The sequence below is a fragment of the Salminus brasiliensis genome, chromosome 7 (genome assembly GCF_030463535.1).
Source record: "Salminus brasiliensis chromosome 7, fSalBra1.hap2, whole genome shotgun sequence".
NCBI lineage: Eukaryota > Metazoa > Chordata > Actinopteri > Characiformes > Bryconidae > Salminus > Salminus brasiliensis.
In genome coordinates, this window is record NC_132884.1 from 36,259,714 (window position 1) to 36,278,298 (window position 18,585).

Genomic DNA, 18,585 nt, shown 5'->3' on the forward strand with positions numbered 1-18,585 from the left:
TGAAGGTCAACAATTCTGACTCTGAGGTCCTGTGACAGCTCTTTGGTTTTACCCATGTTGGAGACTTGAAATCTGTGTGATCTGTCTGATTCTGTGGACAGGTGTTTTTCACACAAGTGATTAGTGAGAACAGGTGGCTTCAGGTCAGGTAACAAGTTGATTGGGAGTGTCTAACTGGTCTGTAAAAGCCAGAACTGCTAATGAATACTAAGGGATCAAATACTTATTTCACTCCATGAAATACAAATCAATTAATATATATTCCTTAGATTTATTTTCTGGATTTTCTTTTTAATATTCTGTCTCTCCATGTAAGAATACATCTACCATTAAAAGTATAGAATGATCATGTCTTTATTAGTGGGCCAACGAAGAAAATCAGCAAGGGATCAAATACTTCTTGGACTCACTGTATATATATATATATATATATATATATATATATATATATATATATATATATATATATAATGTTCAATTGTAGTTTTTTTATTCTGAACATCTGTGAGCTGTTTCCTGATAAAAACTAGATTACAAAGCTGTTTAATGGGTCCAGATGTTTCCCCACGCATTATGCAAATTCTATTCAAATTCATGTGGGTTTTACCCTTTTAATTGAGTCGGAAGCCTGGAAACTTCTTAATTATTTCCCTGAAGTTAAAACTCTAGCCAAAGATTTAGTGTTGCTGTATTTAATATTGAAGCACAATGGCCTACTTAGAACTGCTGCTTAGAACCAGTTGTGGTCGAGAGAAAAATCTGGGTCATCTTCAATGATAAGCAGAAAGGAAATGAACAGTACTTTGGTTGTACTGAGAAAACTGTGTGTGCTCATGTGTCGTGTGTGTGTATGTGTTTTACAGGGAATGGTTTTTCCTGTTATCTCATGAGGTTTTGAATCCCATGTACTGTCTGTTTGAGTATGCGGGCAAAGACAACTACTGTTTGCAGATTAACCCTGCCTCCTCCATCAACCCGGACCACCTCAAGTACTTCAAGTTCATTGGACGATTCATCGCTATGGTACACACTCAGCTCTGCTATACTTCACTTTAGTATTTTGTAACAATCAGCAAAGTGCAGAGCTTCACTACACTCTTTTTATTATTAGTATTATTTCACAACATGAAAGATATGTGCATCCAAAAACATTTTCCCACATAATCATTATTAACATTATTAACTCTATTTATTCAGACATGGGAGTCATATTCGCAAAAAAAAAAAAATGAGTGGGTGGTATGTGACGGGGTGGTATGTTGGCTACAATGGCCGCAGGTATTCATGGGATCAAGTTCCTGACCTAGCACGTATGCCAATCAAGTTGAAATGTCATGTTCTTTGCATTAATAGAGTTTAATCAAATATTTGGTTCTATTTCACTGGACCGGGTGTTTGGGTTGAGCTTAATGGACCCCATCTAAGCCTAGTTTGTTGAGGACGCAACTGATGTAGCCTTCACAGCTCCGGTTACCCACAGTTCTCTGCACTCTTACAATGCAAAGGGGGGAAAAACGCAGGAACCGCACTGCTCCATATGTGTGGTCATCAGGCTACTAAGAAGGAGCCTTCATAGGACACTCCTACCGAGGACCTGTCCTACCTTGGCTGCTGCCCAGGTTTTGAAACGCAGCTATTTTGACAGAACGTCATAACTTGGCTCCTCCAAAGGCTTAAGTGATGTCATTTAAAGCAACAGTACATTTATTTATTGACAAAGTAGTTAACGTGATAGGGTGGTAGGTCAAACTGAGGGATGCATACAAACATCATTATTTTTTATAAATGTAGGTACACAGGAGCGCACACACATATAACCCTGAAAATAATGGAGGCTTATCGCAAATGCAGTCGTCATATTGGTAAATGTGAACTTTGTCGACACTCAATGAATGAATAGCTTTATGCTTTGGAAACATCTCATCAAACGTTGCAGATGCAAATATGACCCATTTTGTGGAATGACTGTAGCGTCATACTGAAAGTGATCCTGACTGCTTGTTTCCACACAGCGCACAAGTCTCATTTGACCTAAAATGGCTCTGTTTGTTTTGTGGTTTCTTGTGTTACTTCAGGCTCTGTTTCACGGGAAGTTCATAGACACAGGCTTTTCTCTGCCCTTCTATAAGCGGATCCTCAACAAGCCGCTGGCTCTGAAAGACCTCGAGTCCATCGACCCAGAGTTCTATAACTCTCTCATCTGGATCAAGTGAGTGATGATTTTGCCTGTGGTTGTGGTGATGACTATACTGATTACCATCATAAAAATGGATCTGAATGGTCAACTCTTACTTGGTTGAGTTAGTTTACTGCACAGCTTAACGCAGTATTATGCAAAGATTGGTAGTTTTTGCTCCTGGGCACCATAGTTATAGTTAAGAGAGTAATTCTCTCTTTGAGCCATCACTAAAGGACCCGCTTTACACATGCAGTTTCTCAACAGGCTGAGAGAGAACTGGCATCTGGAGTAAAAGATGCATGTGGACTTGGGTGGCAGAGTAATATTATAGAATTTTACACAAATATGAGGTTATGCGTGGTTACACAGTTCTCATGAGCGTTGTCCTGCCTGCTTCACCAAAGTTCACAGCGCTCCGAGCCCAGTGGCAACGACAGAGATGACATTTTTACACTTTAAAGGCTTGGGTTTTATTTTTTCACAGACCAAGACTGGATCCAGCAATTACCCCATGTGTGTGTTGTTGCCATTAATAACTCTTAGAAGCTGAAGTTAAGAATCCTCACTGTTGTCAGGGTTTGTGGATGTGATAATGGTGACTGGTTCTCCATGAAGAACTAGGCTCAAAATATTTCTCTGATGGCATGGGTGATGGCATTTGCTCACTAGGAGATGCATGTGGAGGAATGTGGGTTGGAGATGTCAGTCAACAGCATCATTATAGGATTACAAAGATGATGATTGTGTTTACTCGCAGCTAATTGACTGGTGCTGCTGGTGACGTTCCTAGTGACGTTCTCTCACGGAGAGAATAATAGAGCTGGAGATGTTTTTACTGCTGCTGATGCTTACAATGGTATTTACTCACAGGGAGAATAACTTGGAGGAGTGTGGGTTGGAGATGTATTTCTCAGTGGATAAGGAGATCTTGGGTGAGGTCACCACTCATGAGCTGAAGCCAGACGGAGGAAATATTCTTGTTACAGAAGAAAACAAAGAGGAATATATCAGGTAATGACTCACATGCAGTGCAAGAAGATGATTATTATTTATCATTACTTTGATAATTGACAATCACAAAATGTAACTATTTTCTGATAATGGCATAAATGTCACCACCACTTAAGAAACACTAAGCAGCTATATATCTCCTTATGAAGAGTTCATACTTCATCCAGGTTAATGCACATTGTGTGAAATAATGAATAAAATTCATACTGCTTAGGATTTGACAGTATTTTGAACCCATTGAACCTTTGAATTTTACTTTTAAGACCTATTGTCAAGTCAAATTTGTTTGTATATACAACGGTTGTTGTCACAGAGCAGCTTTACATAATTAGTAATTAGTAAAAGACAGGAAAAAAAGAAATAACGTAAAAAGATATGAAGGATCCAAGACCCCCAGTGAGCAAGCCAATGGCGACAGTGGCAAGGAAAAACTCCCTCAGAGCTGGAGGAAGAAACCTTGGGAGGAACCAAGACTCACAAGGGGGACCCGACCCATCCTTCTCTGATCAGAACTATTTATAAATTATTGATAAAAGTTACCAAACCATCTGTACTGTTGAACTGCTCTGATCAGTTGTTCAGCAACTGCTTTGAAACTAATATGGAGTTATTTAATAACTAAAGGTTTTGGAGAAGGACCATGCCCAAACCCCTCCTCTCGATTACCACACGCTATAAAACTGCTCCTCTACCCTCTTCTTCTCTTGACGAAAATTGAAGGGAAAATTGAAATTGTCCCATCAGCTCGAAGCCCAAACTCCAACCCAAATTTGCTTGCCTCAGCCAAGCAAGCGTGGTCCGCACTTTGAAAAAAAGACTAAGAAAGTCAATTTAGGGTTTAAAGGGCCTAAAGCATGTTTAAATGCTATATAATTAAAATAAACAACAAAGATATAAAGGCTAAAATATCGAGTAAGTAAAACAACTAAAATATAAACATTTGAATTTTATCGAAACGCAGAACAAATAGCTATAAAACCATCTAGGAGGAAAAAGCCTGAGAATAAAGGAAGCCTTATTTTCCACCTTAAATTTCAGTCGAGAATGCTAAAAAGATTTGAGTTTAAGGTTAGTTATTTTTCCCAACTCATCAAATGTCAGGAAAAAACAAAAATAGTTGTGTGTCATTAAAGATTCTTAAAGTATTGTGATATAAAGATAAAGGTGCAACTCCCCGCCCGGGGAGCAGAGAGGATGAAGGGCCTTGCTCAAGGGTCTCTGGCAGCTTGCTGAGCCCGAGTATTAAACCCACAACCCTGTCATCAATAGCCCGGAGCGCTAACCGCTGAGCCACCACTGCCTCCTTTTATTTTTATATTATATTTATGCCACATTCTATTTTCTTTATTATATTTATGCCATATTTTCTACCCCGAAGATGATACATGGTGGTCTAATAGTAAACTCACAGTGTTGACTGCAAAATGTGACTTGACACACTGGAGGGAGAAAAAAGGCTCTGCCTATGTTTCCTCAGGCTGGTGGCAGAGTGGAGATTATCCAGGGGAGTTGAGGAGCAGACTCAAGCTTTCTTTGAAGGTTTTAATGAAGTCTTGCCCCAGCAGTACCTGCAGTACTTTGATGCCAAAGAGCTGGAGGTACAGACATTACACTACCACTCAGTTCTTATTTCTAAACTTCTATGAACTTTAGTTCCTTTGAAAAGTGTATTTTTATTAACTGTTTATCGTAGCAGTAATGCTGTGTATGTGTATGCAGTGTCTGCATTTCTCCTTCAGTATTTTTCTGAAATGATTGATTTGCAAGTGTGTGTGTGTCTGTCTGTCTCTTGCGTAGGTCATGTTGTGTGGGATGCAGGAGATAGATCTTTCAGACTGGCAGAGGAACACCATCTACAGACATTATGCTCGCAGCAGCAAGCAGATTATCTGGTTCTGGCAGGTTAGTCTGAGTCTTCTCTCACAAAGCAACTGTGCGTAGGATTCCTGATCTAGCTCACCCGTCAAGGAAGGTGGTGAAAGAACATGCAGATGAATCAGTTATTCCATTAATTCCCTTTTTGTGCAAATTCCTAAAGGTAGTGTAGCACGCTAGCACCAAAGTCTCCCCCACTGTGTGTGTCACATACAGTGGAGGGATTCAAGCTTCTGTAAGTCTTTTGAGCAGTGTTGACAGCAGCCTATCAGCTCTACACAACTGTAGTTCAGAAACGCAGGGTGGAGCTGTCAGTGGCCCATTTAATGAGGGGCTGAAATCACGCCTACAATTCACCATTGGCCACAGAACCCCAGCAAACATTTCTGATTGGCCATAATGTCAAAACATCATTTATTTCTCCTTTATTGATAAACTGTATATTTGCGATATTAAGTTTTTTTCTTGTTCTTTCAAAAGTCACTAAAATGGTGGCTGAAAACTAATAAATGAGTTTTATATAAAACAGCTCTACGTAATATTCCCTAAGGAGATAAGATAAGATAATCCCACAGTGGGGAAATTCTCAGTGTCACAGCAGAAAAGGGATAGCAAGATAAATTAACAATATATACACAATATAAATAATAGAAGTAAAAAACAATAACAATATTATTTACAGATTATTTACAGGTATTTGTACTCTTAATTGCACATGGGGGGGGGGATATTGCACATTGTATTTTTACATTGAGGGATCTCTATTCCCTGAACATGTGTGTGTAGTTTAAGTGTGTGTGTATGTGGTCCGCTGGGAGCAGTGCTGGTTGTGGAGTCTGACGGCAGCAGGAAGGAAGGACCTGCGATACCGCTCCTTCCCACACTTGGGGTGAAGCAGCCTGTCACTAAAGGAGCTGCCCAGTGCTGCCAGAGTCTCATGCATGGGGTGGGAGCTGTTCTTCAGCATGGATGCCAGCTTGGCTGTCATCCTCCTGTCTCCCACCACCTGACCGAGTCGGCCCTCTTTATAAGTTTATTCGTTTAATACTTGCAAGCCTTAAAGACCTCACCAGTCCTTTCAGGTAAAAAAATATTGCACCAATCCCTTGTGCTTCGTGTCCAAGCAGAACACAAAATTGACAGTCCCACATTCCAAAATGACGCTTGCAGGGTGCATAGATTCAAATCTGTGTGTGACTGTTTCAGGCAGACCTGACCGAGCACTGAGACGCTTATACTGACCCAGCAAAATCACCACACCTCAACCCCAGTTCTCAGTCTGAGACTATGTGCACCGTTGTAATAGACACACACGAACCTATCAAGTATAAATCAAATTCAATGAAGGGTGGCCTAAAATAAACAAGAACCCTCAAGTGTGTGGTGTGATGCATATCTAACAAGATTGGTGCTGTCATTAACGTATAGGGAGGTCTAACCAAGTATGTCCTGACATTAATGCTGACTCTGGTTGTTGGTTTGTCTCTAACTGGATTTCTTTTTTTTTTCACTCTGTCCATATAGTTTGTGAAAGAGATGGACAACGAGAAGCGGATGCGTCTACTGCAGTTTGTGACCGGTACCTGCAGACTTCCTGTGGGGGGCTTTGCTGATCTTATGGGTAAGTTGATGGTTTAGTGGATCAGCCTTTTATAAAAAGAACACACTGAAATCATGGTGGTGGAAACATCCACTAGCACTGCTGGACAATGTTTAGGTCTCTACATTCAACGTGTCCCTGTTATCCTACAACTTTAATTTACGATGGCCAGTATGAGAATGTTGAAAGCTGGACCGCTTATTGTTTTTGTGACTGTGCTGATCATATTTAGATTCAATCAGCTGATCACCGGTAACCGTTAAGGGCAGGGCTGGATGCTATGTTATATTTTTTTCAGTCAAACTTTATAATGCATCATCGTGCAGGACTATTGTAGAGTTGCAAGCTTTTTAAAATCAACCATGTTTCGAATACGGGAGAGTCTGTGGATTCCCCTACAGAACTGCTCTGTGGAGCACCAGAGTGGTGTTAGTGGTGGTGTTTGCTAGTTCTGCTGTGTTCTGATGCTCCGTGTACTTGGTTAAGTGACGTACCCTCGGAAAGGGTATCCGCTTAGTGGTGTTTGTAGTGGTGTGTTTCCCCCACGAGGCACATTATTTTTATGCATTCTACAGATATGTGAGCACAGAGAGCAGAATTCAACACTGGCTTTAACAGATTTGTGCTGTTTTGCATATCGACGAGGTCCGTATTGCCATCTAGCGGTTGAATAAGGAACTGCAGAGACCTGTGACCTACTCACAATATACTGCACCAACTCACAAAATATGAATCATTGTAATCTAAGAGAAATATTGACCAATCACATGTTTGGGCTGGATATCGGCCAATAGAGATGAATAGCAGATCCTTTTTTAGCAATACGTAGCCAATCGATATTGTCAGTACTTGACAAACCATAATCAACTTCATGTTTCTCTGTAAAGAGAGCATCATTAGTCCTGTTTATTTGGATATAATGCAGCATGCTAGGTACAATCTTTACTAAAAATCACTGCTAGTTTTTGATCATTTACTTTTATGAAAATAAAAGTCATGATATAGCATTTGCAATATTGCCCACGTTCACCTGTTATCGACAGATATATTCCCTTCAATATCAGTAGAAAGGAGAAAGCTGAACATACATCTGTTCTGTCTGTTCCTTAGGGAGCAATGGACCACAGAAGTTCTGCATTGAAAAAGTGGGGAAAGAGAACTGGCTTCCCAGGAGCCATACATGGTGAGTTAAGAATAAAGTACAGCTGAGATTACCTCCAGCGGGATTACCTAGACTTTTAAACTGAAGCTTATCTTAAAAGCTTTGCCATCTGTGCTACTTTGCTAATAATTCTGCATCATTTCACAGTTTGCGTTTTTTTATGCTTTTTTTTTTTTTCTTTTTCCAAAACAGCTTTAACCGTTTGGATCTACCCCCCTATAAGAGCTATGAGCAGCTCAAAGAAAAGCTGACGTTGGCCATCGAGGAGACTGAGGGCTTCGGCCAGGAGTGATACCCTCCCTCCCGCCCACACAAACACACACGCACCCGCATGTGCTTGGCACAGGACATCCTCAGCGCGTCTCCATGGCAGCAGAGTTTACCCCACCCTCCTGAGTCTCACCTGAGAGAACGCTGCTGGTTCTCAAATGAATTCGAGAAAGAGAACGGGAGAGAGAGGAAAATAAAATCATGAGACTACCGTTCCCACATCCCTTCGCCTAGGCTCACCTTCCCCCCTCTTCTTCGAGGTTTCACTCGTTCTTGCGGTAATGTTGCCTTAGTTAGTAAGTAATCTATGCACCAGAACGCCCAGGCTTGATGAACTGAATCCTGCTTAAGACATGCACACACAGTCCAGGCTATGCACCCTACTCCCTGGTTTGCTGGATTCACTCTTAGGACTCTTTCCGAGACTGTTTGTTTGACCATTTCTGATTTTAACCTTAACTCGAGTACAGTCGGACATTTTTATCGTTCTAGCAGAACTTGAAGTAGTTTTCCCCTCTGTGAGATTGTGCCGTGTCCGTGTCTGATAGAGCTCTTCTGTATGCATGAACACCCCCCATAGTTTTATGGGCTCTCCATCAGCGAGGTAGCTCCATCCACTGAGTCGTAGGATGATTGAATGTGATCAGCTTTTCAGTTGCGATCAGTATTTTCTTGCACCAATAAAGCACTTTGAGAGATGAGGTCGGTGGTTGAAATGAGAGAAGACTGCCTAACTGATAAAGATGGATCATACATATGTAAGGAATGTGGAGATTTAGAGAGTACCCTCTTCAAAATGAAGGCGCTTTGGATTCTCGGTTCTTTGAGTGATGCTGTAGAAGAACAATATTTGATTCTTTCTTGTACTGGAGATATGTGAATGACTATGAGATATGTGACTTCTTAAGGTCTAAGGAACCTTTACTTAATGTGAAGTGTCTAATGTGAAGAACCATTTGAAGCACTTTTATTTTTAAGAGCATGCATCGATCGCCCAGAACATTAGCACCACTGAGAGCTGAGGTGTAGCTTCATCTACAGTGGCTATACGTTGCAAGTGTAATGTGGTAAAAGCAGGAAAAATGGGCTAACATATGAATCTGAGCCAAACTGTGATGACTGGGTCAGAACATCTCCAAAACATTAGACAGATCTTGTTAGGTGTTTCTGGCATGCAGTGATCAGTACCTACCAAAGGTGGTCCAAGAAATGACAACCTGTATACCAGCAAAAGGGTCATGGGCATCTAAGGAGGTCCCACCTTACAACTTAAAGATTTTGAAGGCCTTTAGAGCTCTTGTGGAATCCACGCCTCGTGGTGGCACAAAGGGGACCTACTCAATATTAGGCAGTGGTGCTAATGCTACGGCTGATTGTTTTAAGTGCAGCTAGTCTAGACTGAGTTACCAGGACTGGAGTCAGCCCATCATGTTCTTCTGGTAAAACCAAATACGCCAAAGATATGAGAGGAGGTGAGGTGAACTGGTGCAAGTCGGGATTCGTTACATCAGAAGTGGCGTGCAAAAAGAAAGAAGAGAGCCGTAAACAGATAAATAATAGCTAAAATGAGCTGTGATGATGTCGAGATATTCATGATATACAAATGTGATCACATGGGTGGCTCAGCAGTCGAATGCGCTACTGCTATGGCCCAGGGGTCGCAATCCTGCCAGACTTTGCCATCAGCAGCCAGGGTCTGAGAGAGCACAATTAGCAGTGCTCTTTCTGGGTGGGTAGATGATTAGGGGGGGGGGGGGGGTAGATGGCGTTCTCTCCCTTTGTCACTCTTAAGCAATGTTGGCCGGCACAGGCGTCTGTAACTTGGTTTGGCGGAGCTGGGGACTCGGAACTTTGCTCTGATTGTGTCGACTCCCCTGCAATTCTGCATCCATGGCAGTTAGAAAAGAGGCAGTGGCTGGCTTTGCATGTATCAGAGGAGATGTCTGTTAAGTCCTTACCCTCATAGTGTCGGGAGCATTGCTACTGCTTAGGGGAGCTATGAACAGGTGGGTTAATTGGCAGTACGAAATTGGGAGGAAAGAGATAAAAATGTGATCACATGGTGCACCTTATATGCATTTAGAAGAGTACCTTCCAGCCACTACCCAGGTTTTTCTCCTGGATCTCGTGCTGTTGAATTGTTCTTAAATGAGCCAATATTCATTTAATCTGAGTCTTGAGTGTGCACTTGTCACTTTCCAGTCGAGTCTGGTTATCTTCTCTTCTCTGAGCGGTTTCACAAAACTCAAACTGTGATTAAAAAAGAAAAAAGAAAAAGCTCTTTCCCTTTAAAGCCCGTCTTATGCTTTTATTTAAGAAGTTAAATAGTTCACCAAAAATGATGCAGGAGGTTTAGGTGTTTTTAATGAAGTGGTCAGCCGTTTTGAGTCCACTCCTGCTGAAAAGTGCTTGTTTTCTTTTCTATTTAATTTTAGGCTTTATTTTTTGAAGGAGAATTATGTAATGGTGTTAAGGGACTTCATTAACACTGACTTTCTCTGATGCTTAATCAGCTCTGTTCTGGGAAATGCAATGTCTGTGTGTGTGTGTGTGTGTATGTGTGTGTGTAAACTATTATGTTCGTATAGAATTAAAGAAAGTGCTATAAAGCGACGGACCCTAACCACATAGTTTGAAAGGCCGTAGTAAATCGTGTCTTCTTCAGTGATGTCATTGGAGGGGGTGTCTGTCCATGTCTGTCCAACCTAAGAGGTAGCATTTCCATATAAGCTAGTGTAGCACTGGCTGTAGAACCTAATACAGAGAGAAGATGATTGACGGCATTTTCTGTTCAGTCTGTCTTGAAATCTGATCCGGCTCTAAACGTCTGAGCTTCTGTAAAGCCGGAGTCTGTGTGATTGTCCTGTGAGCTCTGATACTTCACATTGTAGAGGTTAATGCTCCTGAATCCACCAGAAATAAGAGAGTTTCTCAGAATGCATTGTTTCACATTAATGTACATGCCTCAGCTATTATCACCTGTGCAGTTAATATACAGTCATGTGGGGAAAATGAGGACAACCCATGACAACCTTTTGTCTTTTTGAACATATTTAAATATCTAGACATTTGATCTTCATTTGGACAATCGTGAGAGACGAAGATAATACAACTGAATCCACAAAATAAGTTGGAAAAAAAATAATTAATAAAAATTAACAGCGAAAAGGAAAAACGCTTAAGCTTCATCTGTCTGAAGCAGAGGCTGAACTTGCTCTTGAGCTGGACGTGCCAGATTGGCCTGATCTGGCCATGTTGGCAGATCTTTCACTTGGATATAAGTCAGTGGACAGTGATATTTTTTTTAAGATCTTCCTGAGATCTTTTAAAACCCCTTTCCCAGACTTTCCTATCTACTTCAACAAGCTTCCTTCTGAAGGCCTCAGAGAGCTCTTTGGATTTGGCCATGATGGTGGTCTTCACCACTCACTTCAACCATCAAGAGCAAACCAGATAGATCCAGATATCTAGATGTTTACATTTGTAAATAAAAGTTTTTGTGGAGTGTCCTCATCCCCCCCCCCCCCCCCCCCCACATGACTCATTGGAGGTCCTGGTGGGCTTCAGAAAAGCGGCAATAGTTTTCAGCTGGGTTGTTTGTGTTGTTAGGTGACCGTTGTAAAAGTCACTGTTCTGAAAGCTGTATTTTACAGAAATGTGTGAAACTGAGAGAAAACCTGAGCCCCCATTCATGAAGCTTCTCAGAGTCTCAGAGCTGATTTAGCACTGACCTTACTCTTACACTGTTCGTGTAGTAGATTCCTGAGGTACTTTTTGGAGGTTCTTCAATCTGAAACTGGTGAGGAAGCTTGAAGGTTCCTCACAGCACCTTAAGAGGATCCCCTAAACGTTCCTCAGGGGTCTTTTAACAGTGAACTCTGAAAGCTCTGTGAATACGGGCCCCGCTGAACTGCTGAACAATGCACAAGAAACTTTCCAGTATGCTGTTTACTTTCTGAATCAGCCTGGATTTGGTTCCCTGTACCCACACGCACTTCCACATATCAGTGCTGTTGGCCGTGCTGTTGATGGACAACGTTGTCCTGAGCTCTGTGACTGAGACTTGTGGTTTGCTCATTGCAATGTAACACATGACACCACAGGCTTCCTATGCTGTCTCCCTGTGCTTGTAGCCTTTCCAACCACAGCATGCTCTTATCTGCAGGCACTTTTCTCATCAAACCGATGTAAGCATTCTGAATGGACTGCTGTTCTAAATAAGAAAATGTTCTTAATGGCCTGTCTGGTTTAAAAAGAAAAAAGAAAAAGGGTTAAATAAAGATCCAGTGCTCCAGTGGACCCTCACCCACCTCCAACCACCCAGAGTCACTGTAACCATGTCTTTAAACCATCTGTAGGGATGAACATGTAAGTGAAGATGAGCGTTTCACCTCTTTATTTTCTTATCTTAACAAAGGCATTGTAAATCATATAACACTTAGCTTGTATCTTTTAATAAGTGGAGTTTAATGTTTTGAAGGAATTTTATTTTTCTTATGCGGATGTGTACAGTTAGATGATTCTTGATGAGATAGCGGTTTATTCTGAACTGAAGAAATAAAGTATATACTGTGCTGTTTCTCTTGTGCTACCTTTTGTGAATTGAAGAGAAATTCTGATGCTTATTAATTAATTAATTGGTTGATTGATTGATTAGTTAATTAATTTATTGAATTTAATTTAAAAAGCTATAAAAATGTACTTGAGGTATTACAGACACATACAAAGAGACATCATTCTGTATTATATAATTCTATATCATTCTTTATCATATAAAAGGAAAAAGGAAGACTGGGACACCTGCTCATTCCTTCTTTCTTCTGAAATCAAGTGCATTAAAAAAACAAGTATATCCTGCATTTGTTGGAGTAACTGGCTAGAGAAGCCTTTCTATTAGATCTCGGGGCACTGCGGTTAGGATTTGATTGCATTGTGCAAAAAGAGCGTTAGTGAGGTCAGGATGTTGGAGGATCACTACCCCACCTCATCATCCCAGAAGTACTGGATGGAGCACCATCACCATCATTCCAGAGAGCACAGGTCTTCCACTGCTCCACAGCTTCAATGCTGGGGGGCTTTATACCCCTCTAGCCCACGCCTGACATTAGGCAGCATGATGCCAATAGTTTTATGTTAACTGCTGCAAGGAGTCCTATTCTATTGGCAATAAATCTCTACAGGGACAGGTCGAGCTGTGTGTGTGTGTTTGTGCATTTGCACATCTATATCAGCAATGGGTGCAACTTTAAGTAGCTGAATGCATTTATTAGAAGGGGTGTCCACAAACATATGACCACATGGACATGTGGTGTGTTTGCATTCAGGAAATCAAACACTTGTCAATTAAGTTGTGCATTTTAATGGATTATGAATATTTGACTAAAATGTACACATTGTATTATATTTAGATGTTATTTGTTTAATATTATATATTATTTTTCTTTTAAATTATTATTTTTCTGGTTTCGTGCGAATTCCTTGCGCCGGGAATTAGCGACCCCTGCTGTTTTTGTGTTGAACTGCAGGACCCACCTGAAGCTCCACGTTGAAAATAACGAGTTTGTTGGATTACTATAATATTCATGATGATCAGACTAGAGCCCAAGGAACATTCACCCACGCTTCTGCATTGTTAAATTAGTCAGATTCCCCCATCTGAACACCTGGATCCTCTAGTTCAGGGATCTCAAACTCCAATGATCTGGCTGCCACAAGCCAGAGTACAGAAACACTGCAAATTTCAGTGTGTAAAGTGATTATCAGTCCTGAATATTACCTATATATACAGCATGACAGTTATCTGAGAAAAATAACGACTAAAGAGTACAGAAGTAATTATTTCAATACTAATGCATTTAAAAAAATCCTAAATACCTAAAAGCTAAATACATAAATGTGCTGGAACTAATAAAAATGAAATACAGATGGCTATAAACAATGCTGAGACATGATAAAGAGGGAATTGTATGGGGTCCAGCAGGTGTCCTGTGACGTCCTTCAGGTGGGACAGCACCAGACGTTCAAAGGACTTCATGACCACAGATGTTAGAGCGACAGGCCTGCAGTCACTCAGTCCTGTGATGGAGGATTTCTTGGGGAATGGGATGATGGTGGAGCGTTTGAAGCAGGAAGGATTGAAGCCAGTTGTACAGCACAGGTTTTAAGGCAGGAAGGTGAAACACTGTCTGGGCCTGGTGCTTTCCTGGTCTTTTGTCCCTGGAAGAGTCGGCTCACGTACCTTTAGAGCAGATTAAGAGGTTGGGGGGATGATAGAGGTGCGATGCTGGCTGTAGATTCTGTTGCAGAGGAGTAAATGTGTCCCTCTCAAACCTACAATAGAAGTCATTCAGGTCGTCAGCCAGGCCTTTGTTTGCCACAGCAGGGGGGGGGGTCTTCTGTAATTTGTAATGTGTTGACCTCTCCACACTGATCCAGGGTCGCTTTAATGCAGTGTTTTTGCCTGTTGTGAGAAGGTTCAATTACGACTGAGGTTATTAGAGTTATTGTATGATACGTTAAATGACCATGATTCCCCTCTGCTCATTCTTCTTTCTTCTCATCCCTTCAGTATCTGTCTCTATGTGTTTGCAGGTGGTGCTACTCTGGTGGTGGTATATGCCTGCAAGATGAAAAAGAAAAGCAGTTAAAAATTGTTGTAAAAAACCTTGAGAAGAGCCATGAAATTTGGTGTGATAATAATAATAATAATCATCATAATAATAATCATAATAATATGAAGAATAGCAGTTCAAAATGTGAAAAAAAAACAAATAAACAAAAAACAGAAGGAAGACCCAATCAGAATCAGAAGTACAGAAATACATGGTTATAATAATAATAATAATAATAATAATAATATGAAGAATAGCAGTTAAAAATGTGAAAAGATCAACAAAAAAAGCAAAGGGAAGACCCAATCAGAATCAGAAGTACAGAAATACATGGTTATAATAATAATAATGATAATAATAATAATAATAATAATAAGAAGAAGAAGAACAACAACAACACTACTACTACTACTACTACTACTACTAATAATAATAATAATAATAATAATATGAAGAATAGCAGTTCAAAATGTGAAAATAAACAAATAAACAAAAAACAGAGGGAAGACCCAATCAGAATCAGAAGTACAAGAAATTGGTTATAATAATAATAATAATAATAATAATAAGAAGAAGAAGAAGAAGAAGAACAACAACAACACTACTACTACTACTACTACTACTACTAATAATAATAATAATAATAACAGCAACAACAGTAATAATAGCGTTGTTGTTATAAAATGTAAAAAGTGAATCACCGATTAAAGGTTCCTACTTGTGCGGGTCCGAGTTGCAGTTTCCGGGGGGACGCGTTTGCAGTACGGCCTCTCTTCCGCTGAGCGGTAATAAAGAAGAAGGCCAGGCGGAGCTGAGCGGCGGCTTCGCGGGGCAATTTTTTAAAAAGTTGTTTGGCGGAATCCGAGCTCAATCGGAGCCATCTCAACAGCAACCATGGTGAGACCTGTTTAATTCAGCTATCTTCTGTGTCCGTGTTTGCTGTGTTTGAGTATTTGCTGCGGTTCTGAGGAAAGATGGAGGAAATAGCTCGTCTTTGCTGTTTCGCTCCTTTACGTTTCAGCTACGTTCAGTGCGGGACTCCAGTGTGGCTGATCCGCTCGTCTACAGGCTGGTTAACCCTTACTGATGAGATCTGCGTAGCACGTAGCACCAGCAGCCTCACTGGATCCACATTTACACACTTTATTCCTTTTGGAGACCCGAGGAGCAGCAGCTCGCCTGGTGTAGCTAGCGCTAGCTAGCTCGATGCGGACAATGAATGGGAACCGGTAGCTGCTAATGTTGCTAGCTAATGCTGGAGACTTGGCTGCTTTTAACTAGGTCTTAAACCTCACTAGTCCTCTGATCTATTACACTGCTTCTCTTCATCTCCTTACGCAAGTCCTGCATGGCTGAATTAAGCAGCTGGCTGAATGCTCGCAGTGTGAGGGACTGTTTACATTAGCCGGCTAGCTGCTGGTTCTGCAGGTAGGTGGGTAGGTAGTGTTGCAGTGGAGCTTCAGTAGGGTAATGCCCCGTGCCTTAAGGCTATGTGGGTAGTGTTCACCCAAGCCCTTAATTCATATTCCTTCCTTCCTGATCATCTGTCTTTATTGATTCATTAGTAAACCAGCAGTGGAGGGATGACCTTGTGCTGTTTACATGCTGCTGATCCTTGGGTGGTTGGTGGTGGAGCCACTAAAATATCAAGGCTTAAAAATGATCCCTAGGTTTCAGTCAAGTCTTTCCAGCAGTTTTAATTAAGGTGCTCCATAAACTGAGGGAGTGGGATGGCAAATTCTTTGTACTTGTGATTTATTAAATACCTTATTTCTTTAGTCTTTCTCCATTATGTGGACACTTTAAGTACTTACCTTGTGCTGTAGGCTGCTGTGGATTGTCTGACCTTTCTGATCTTTGTTCTCTGCAGACGGTCGGAAAGAGCAGCAAGATGCTTCAGCACATCGACTATCGGATGCGCTGTATACTGCAAGATGGCCGGATATTCATCGGGACGTTTAAGGCGTTCGACAAGCACATGAACCTGATTTTGTGCGACTGTGACGAGTTCAGAAAGATCAAGTAAGCCAACACTGTTCTCTCCCGCTCTGGTCCTGGAGAGCAGGGGTTGAAACCTGTGGGTCTTTTGTTTAATGCTCTTTATGAGCAAGAGTGAAAGGATTTTGCGTTCAGGGCATGTCCTTTCATCAGTCCTAATGTTATATACCCTGCACTTATTAGTTTGATCTGTCAATACGCTTGATGCAAATCCCAAGATGAGCTTGGTGAAGTAGAGCTGGAAAAATTCTAGGTGGCTGGAGACTAGGTTTACAACTGGTCTCTGGTATCCTACTACAAAGAAGCATCAGTTGTACTGTGGGTTTTTAGAGAAGTGGTGAGGGTAAGCATTGAGCCTGACTGTTTCCTGTGTTTTTAGGCCCAAGAATTCCAAGCAGCCAGAGAGGGAAGAGAAGCGGGTGTTGGGCCTGGTGTTGCTCAGAGGAGAAAACCTGGTCTCCATGACAGTAGAGGGACCTCCCCCCAAAGATGTAAGTAACACCGGAGTCTATATTTGATTTATTTATTTGTATCTATTTGGACTGCTGCTTCAATGTCTGGTGTCCTTTCTGTTGCAGACTGGAATTGCCCGTGTGCCCTTGGCAGGAGTTGCTGGAGGCCCAGGTGTGGGTAGAGCAGCAGGCAGAGGTGTACCTGCTGGGGCTCCAATGGCCCAGGCCCCTGCTGGTCTTGCTGGACCAGTGAGGGGAGTTGGCGGTCCATCACAACAGGTAAGGAGCTGGTTCTTGGCTTTGGTGCAGGTACCCAAAGGCATAGACCTCTGCGTGTGGGCCCCATTTCAAAAACTTGTGATCCAGACTAAACACTGACGATGGTATTCATGCACTTCCTTACTCTCTCCCAGGTGATGACGCCTCAGGGCAGAGGTACAGTGGCTGCTGCAGCAGCTGGAGCAAGCATTGCTGGTGCCCCCACACAGTATCCTCCAGGCAGGGCTGGGCCTCCCCCACCCATGGGCAGAGGAGCACCACCTCCAGGTAAAACACCTTCCTTGTAGTTGCTCCTGAATAAGATTGGAGTGGCTGTGCAGATTCTGTAGCCATGATGAAAACTTGTGCAAACTGAGTCTGATGATGAGATTTCTGGAGCAGGATTATTCTGAGCTCAGAGTCGCAGACCCATACAGACCATTGGGTTTGTGATTGTGGGCTCTGTCTCAGTGTTGCGGATTACTGAAGATTCTCCTTTCATGTTCTTAGGTATGATGGGCCCACCCCCTGGCATGCGGCCACCCATGGGCCCGCCGATGGGCATGCCCCCAGGCCGCGGTGCACCTATGGGAATGCCACCTCCAGGCATGAGGCCACCTCCGCCAGGAATGAGGGGTACGGACTGCTTAAGTTCTGTTGAAAGATTAAAAATAAAAATACATTAAAGTTGGCTATTTGATGTTGACTGCTGTGACTAATCACCATCACTTTTCTTCTCACCAGGGCCACCTCCTCCAGGCATGCGTCCCCCAAGACCTTGATTTGCCACACTGGACTAAACATCTGTTATGAGGCTTTTCTGTTCCTCCTGCAGGAAACATTGACTGTGGGCTCTTGTATAGTTTCAGTTGATTGTTCTTTTTGTAATTTCTTTTTTTAATAAAGCGTCTATTTGACTATCGTTTTAAAAGGCTTTGTGTTCATGCACGTACTGCTTTACTCTCCTTGACCTTTAATTGAATGAACGCATGGGACTCTTTCTTTGAGCTTGCTGAAAGCTGGGATCTAAACATTGCATTTTATAGATGCAGTGAAACTGTTTACACCTACTAGTAAACTCCTGTCCATTTCATGTAAGGGGGCAAAAAAGGACAGGCTAGAATTGCATTCAACAAATTTATCTAGACTGGAGGCATACGAACCTTACA

General features: G+C 41.8%; 2 protein-coding genes across 4 annotated transcripts in view; both read left to right on the forward strand.

The window, feature by feature from the left end:
* itcha (itchy E3 ubiquitin protein ligase a) overlaps positions 1-12,676 on the forward strand; it is a 29,083-nt gene extending 16,407 nt beyond the window's left edge. For all 3 annotated transcript variants that reach the window (XM_072684804.1, XM_072684803.1, XM_072684806.1), the window contains exons 17-24: positions 864-1,023; positions 2,076-2,209; positions 3,050-3,190; positions 4,668-4,788; positions 4,988-5,092; positions 6,590-6,686; positions 7,776-7,848; positions 8,020-12,676. In XM_072684804.1, the coding sequence (XP_072540905.1) occupies positions 864-1,023; positions 2,076-2,209; positions 3,050-3,190; positions 4,668-4,788; positions 4,988-5,092; positions 6,590-6,686; positions 7,776-7,848; positions 8,020-8,119 (931 nt within the window). In that variant the 3' untranslated portion in view covers positions 8,120-12,676. The remainder of the gene's footprint in view (positions 1-863; positions 1,024-2,075; positions 2,210-3,049; positions 3,191-4,667; positions 4,789-4,987; positions 5,093-6,589; positions 6,687-7,775; positions 7,849-8,019) is intronic.
* A 2,793-nt stretch (positions 12,677-15,469) lies between these two features.
* On the forward strand, positions 15,470-18,347 carry snrpb (small nuclear ribonucleoprotein polypeptides B and B1). Its single transcript, XM_072684809.1, has 7 exons — positions 15,470-15,605; positions 16,579-16,730; positions 17,086-17,197; positions 17,285-17,437; positions 17,572-17,704; positions 17,927-18,052; positions 18,161-18,347. The coding sequence occupies exons 1-7, from the start codon at positions 15,603-15,605 to the stop codon at positions 18,196-18,198; spliced, it is 717 nt and encodes a 238-aa protein (XP_072540910.1). The 5' UTR covers positions 15,470-15,602; the 3' UTR covers positions 18,199-18,347.
* Positions 18,348-18,585: the final 238 nt, after the last annotated feature.